Here is a 4,537-nt window from a genome sequence, read left to right as displayed (position 1 = left end):
AAAGCAAAGAAAATATTGGACTACAAACATTTAGAATTGTTTTTCCATGAGCCTGCAGGTTTGCATGTTCTCAGTTCATTTTAGGGCTCTATAAATTTGGGAAGTGTCAGGATAAGGTCTTTGCTGAGTGAATAAAGCATGACTCTAGAAAACCCTGAATTTAGATTAGTGAAGTAACTGGCCTTATGCCTTTTTGCATTGACTTTATTAGAAAGATGGTGGTGCTTTCATGGGGTCACATAGCATGAAATTGATGGGATTATATATGATTACCTCTTGCTGTGGCAGTCTGTGTCAGTAGTCAGGATGAGGCGGATGAGATCCTATCTGGTTGCCTCCATCTTGCTGTGGTATATGTTGATGGCCTGGGTGAGGAGGACGAGGGTGTGTCTGATTGCCTTGGTCAGGGTGAGGAGGAAGAGGCTGAGTCTGGTTGCCTTGGTCAGGGTGAGGAGGAAGAGGATGAGTGTGGTTGCCTTGGTCTGGGTGAGGGGGAAGAGAATGAGTCTGGTTGCCATGGTCAGGGTGAGGAGGAAGAGGATAAGTCTGGTTGCCATGGTCAGGGTGAGGAGGAAGAGGATGAGTCTGGTTGCCATGGTCAGGGTGAGGAGGAAGAGGATGAGTCTGGTTGCCTTGGTCAGGGTGAGGGGGAAGAGGATGAGTGTGGTTGCCTTGGTCAGGGTGAGGAGGAAGAGGATGAGTCTGGTTGCCATGATCAGGGTGAGGAGGAAGAGGATGAGTCTGGTTGCCATGGTCAGGGTGAGGGGGAAGAGGCTGAGTGTGGTTGCCTTGGTCTGGGTGAGGGGGAAGAGGATGAGTGTGGTTGCCTTGGTCTGGGTGAGGGGGAAGAGGCTGAGTCTGGTTGCCTTGGTCTGGGTGAGGAGGACGAGGATGAGTGTGGTTGCCTTGGCCAGGGTGAGGGGGAAGAGGCTGAGTCTGGTTGCCATGGTTAGGGTGAGGAGGACGAGGCTGAGTGTGGTTGCCTTGGTCAGGGTGAGGGGGATGAGGCTGAGTCTGGTTGCCATGGTTAGGGTGAGGAGGACGAGGCTGAGTGTGGTTGCCTTGGTCTGGGTGAGGGGGAAGAGGATGAGTGTGGTTGCCTTGGTCAGGGTGAGGAGGAAGAGGATGAGTGTGGTTGCCTTGGTCAGGGTGAGGGGGAAGAGGCTGAGTCTGGTTGCCTTGGCCAGGGTGAGGGGGAAGAGGCTGAGTGTGGTTGCCTTGGTCAGGGTAAGGGGGACGAGGCTGAGTCTGGTTGCCATGATTAGGGTGGGGAGGACGAGGATGAGTTTGATTTCCTTGACCTGGATGAGGAGGAAGAGGCTGAGTGTGGTTGCCTTGGTCAGGGTGAGGAGGAAGAGGCTGAGTGTGGTTGCCTTGATCTGGATGAGGGGGAAGAGGCTGAGTGTGGTTGCCTTGGCCAGGGTGAGGAGGATTAGGATGAGTCTGGTTGGTTCCACCATGTGGTGGTATGTGTGGGTGGTGGTGTGAAGGATGGTGAGAATGGGAGTGGTTATCTCCATCCTGGGGTGGTCCTTGTTGGAGGTGTGGAGAGGATAGGTGTGAGCTTTCACTGTGGGATGCTCTTGATTGAAGGGTTTCCTCTTCACTTCCCCTGATATCAGAAGGTCTGAATGGGTCTTCTCCAGGAGTTTGTCTCATAAATTTGTGCTCATCCTGATCCTTTGTCTCTGTGTATGTATGATAAAGAATATAAGAGACTGGCATCGCTTTGCATTTGTCTCATCTCATCACACATTTTCAGTCTAGAACTATTTGTCAGAAGCCAACTACAGTCATGTACATTTCCGGGTCTTGGTAGCTCTTCTATATGCAGATAATATGGGTGCATTCTTATCTAAGATCCCGGGACAAGTATTTTTCCTAATTTATCCACAACATGTGATGGTAAATTAAATATATCACAATTTCCATGAAACAAAGTTGAATAGGTTAATAACAGAGTTCCTATGAACTTCAGTCTCATTGTGTGAACTATGTATTGGGACAAAAGGTTATTCTTCAAGGATCTAGAAATACACAAATTAAACAGAGATAGACACACATAAAACAAAATCTCCCTATCAGCTTCTCTTAATATTCATACTGGATATTGTTCCCTATTACCAATAATGAAGCTTTGTAAAGAAACATAAGAAGAGTAGAGAAAGGATTTTCTGTTCAGTATTTACAGTGAAGCTATGTAATTTTTAGGGGAATTCTGAGAAAGAGTGAAATAGCTGAACAAGTCTTGCTGCCATGGAGGAGTAGGCTTTGCATTTGGAAGCTGTCTCTCCGCTGTCAATTCTCCTTTGGGGCACACTGATGTTATGACTGGAATAGAACCCAAGCCATACTGTTATTCAAATTGGTGTCACCCAGAAGTAGCAGAAGATTTGCAGAAACTATTAAACTTAACATTCATTAGTTACTAAAAATTTTAAATAACTATAATATGATTTGGAGACCTGAAAAACTCCAAAGAAGAGGACAGTGAAAGATAAACTTTGTTTTATTTAAGAGAATAAAGGAAATAAATAAATAATAATAAATAATAATAAACAAATAAAATAAAGTCAGAGTTGACTTCTATGAAATAATATGCATCTGATAGCTAATTTCAAAATAGTATACTAGATTTATCAAAATGAAGCCATAGGAACTGAAAATGTATTCATTGACTTTTTAAACTCAAAAATATATGATAAGGAGATGTGACCTCTATCCATCACCTCTCTAATCTGTGTGAGCCTGTCAGCCACACTCTGAAATGTCTCAAAAGAGATGAAGATACAGAAAAATAGAAGTGTGATTAATGAATCTCAATCATTTGCCTAAAAAATGAAGCCTATGTTTTGCTATCCCAGAATTCTTCAAAAACAAGTAGTTTTTGCTATGTTTCGTTCAAGGCCAAGTTTTACTATATCATTATGACCGTTTTCTTTGTTATTTCCTTCCCTTATGTTACCATGCTTTTCCAAGAAGACAATAAAAGAACAAACATCTATGCCATGTCACATGTACTATAGTTGTATACTGACTTCCTTAATGTGAGTGACTGTAAAAGCCTACTGGTAAAAGAAGAGCTATATGTAACCAATGGCTGCTGAGAGAGGGAGAGTAAGTTTTCTCTAGGGTGAATGCCCTCATAGGTTATCCAAACCTAAGTGGTCAGCCTTAACCCCCTCTATATACCTACAATACTCTCTCTCTCTCTCTCTCTCTCTCTCTCTCTCTCTTTCCTTTCCTCCCTCCTTCCATCTTCCCTCATCCCCCTCTGTCTGTGTCTGTGTGTGTGTGTGTGTGTGTGTGTGTGTGTGTGTGTGTGTGTGTGTGTGGTGGTACAACAATAATAAGGAAGTCATGAATTTGAGAAAGAGTAAGAGAGAAACATAGAAGGACATGGAGGAAGGAAAAGAAAGGAAACAATCAATCTAAATAAAGTACTCATGTATGAAATCCCTGCATCAACTTATAAATTCAAAAATGTGTAAATTTGGCATTAACATGTCTATCTTTATGTATAAATGGTCATTCTTGCTACCTGATTTTCTATTTTCCTAGCAATTTAGATGTGTGTTTATCTATTCCATCTATTCTGTACCCATTATGCAACAAGACTAGCTTCCCCTATATTCATAGTGTAACCCTCCTGGCTAGAGGGCTGATTTCTTCAGACCCTGCCTGTCTCTCATAACTACACCTCTCTGCCCACCTCCTGCTATTTGCCACGTTTCCAACCTGGTTCCAGTTACATCAGAAGTCCCACCTCTACAGAGACCAAAGAAGCTGCTGATTGGGCCAGCATGCTGACGAGCTTGTGGGAGGGATTTTGCCTCACCTATTCTACCTGTTGGCTTGTAGCAAAGATTGCATTAAAGGTCAAGATGGCTGAGTGATCACGACTCCCTCCCGTCTAATTTTTTAAAACCTTCCACGTGGATAGGTATAATTTTAGCCACCCTATTTTTTCCCGACTCCTTGTTCCAGAAAACTCTCTCCTACCGTTGCCTTTCCTTCTAACTCTATATTCCCAGGTAACCCTTTCTTTAACGTTGCCGCTGGCCGGTAACAACATAGTACTTTGATCATAATATTGGTAACCACCATCTATCTCCCTTTTTTCTACAGTATGGATTTCTTAGCTCCAGAAAAAAATCCACTCCCAACCTATCTTTTTATACCTTCACTTGAGCTCTGAACTGAGCTCAGGGCCAGCAGGACGATTGTCAGTAGAACCACCAACATCTTGGAGGAGGCTCTAGAGTTATCCTCAATCCTTTCTAGGAGAGAAAGAGAAATATGAGGCAGCTCTCCTTATAGAGAGATTCAGAACAATGATACTTTTGAATTCCCTACAGGGTGACCTCAATCCTGGCAAACATGATTTTTTGCATCCCTGACTTCTCTTGGGACTTAGCCCATAAAGTAAGATGATTAGGAAGACTGTCATTTTATTTATAAAAGGTATGGCATGTGACTTCAGAAACGAACATTGTTAAAGCAACATTACATGAGATACCAGTACACATATTCAAAG

At 43.2% G+C, this 4,537-nt stretch overlaps 1 protein-coding gene across 1 annotated transcript; it reads right to left on the bottom strand.

Annotated features, from left to right (window-relative positions):
- Positions 1–294: 294 nt before the first annotated feature.
- On the bottom strand, positions 295–4,245 carry LOC116098373 (basic salivary proline-rich protein 4-like). The gene is made up of 3 exons (XM_031381013.1): positions 4,182–4,245; positions 1,185–1,379; positions 295–1,067 (listed from the first exon to the last, which is right to left on the bottom strand). The coding sequence occupies exons 1-3, from the start codon at positions 4,243–4,245 to the stop codon at positions 295–297; spliced, it is 1,032 nt and encodes a 343-aa protein (XP_031236873.1).
- Positions 4,246–4,537: the final 292 nt, after the last annotated feature.

Source organism: Mastomys coucha, unplaced genomic scaffold, assembly GCF_008632895.1.
Source record: "Mastomys coucha isolate ucsf_1 unplaced genomic scaffold, UCSF_Mcou_1 pScaffold20, whole genome shotgun sequence".
Classification (NCBI taxonomy): domain Eukaryota; kingdom Metazoa; phylum Chordata; class Mammalia; order Rodentia; family Muridae; genus Mastomys; species Mastomys coucha.
Note: the sequence above shows the minus strand (reverse complement) of the source record. Positions and strands in the feature narration are given on the sequence as shown.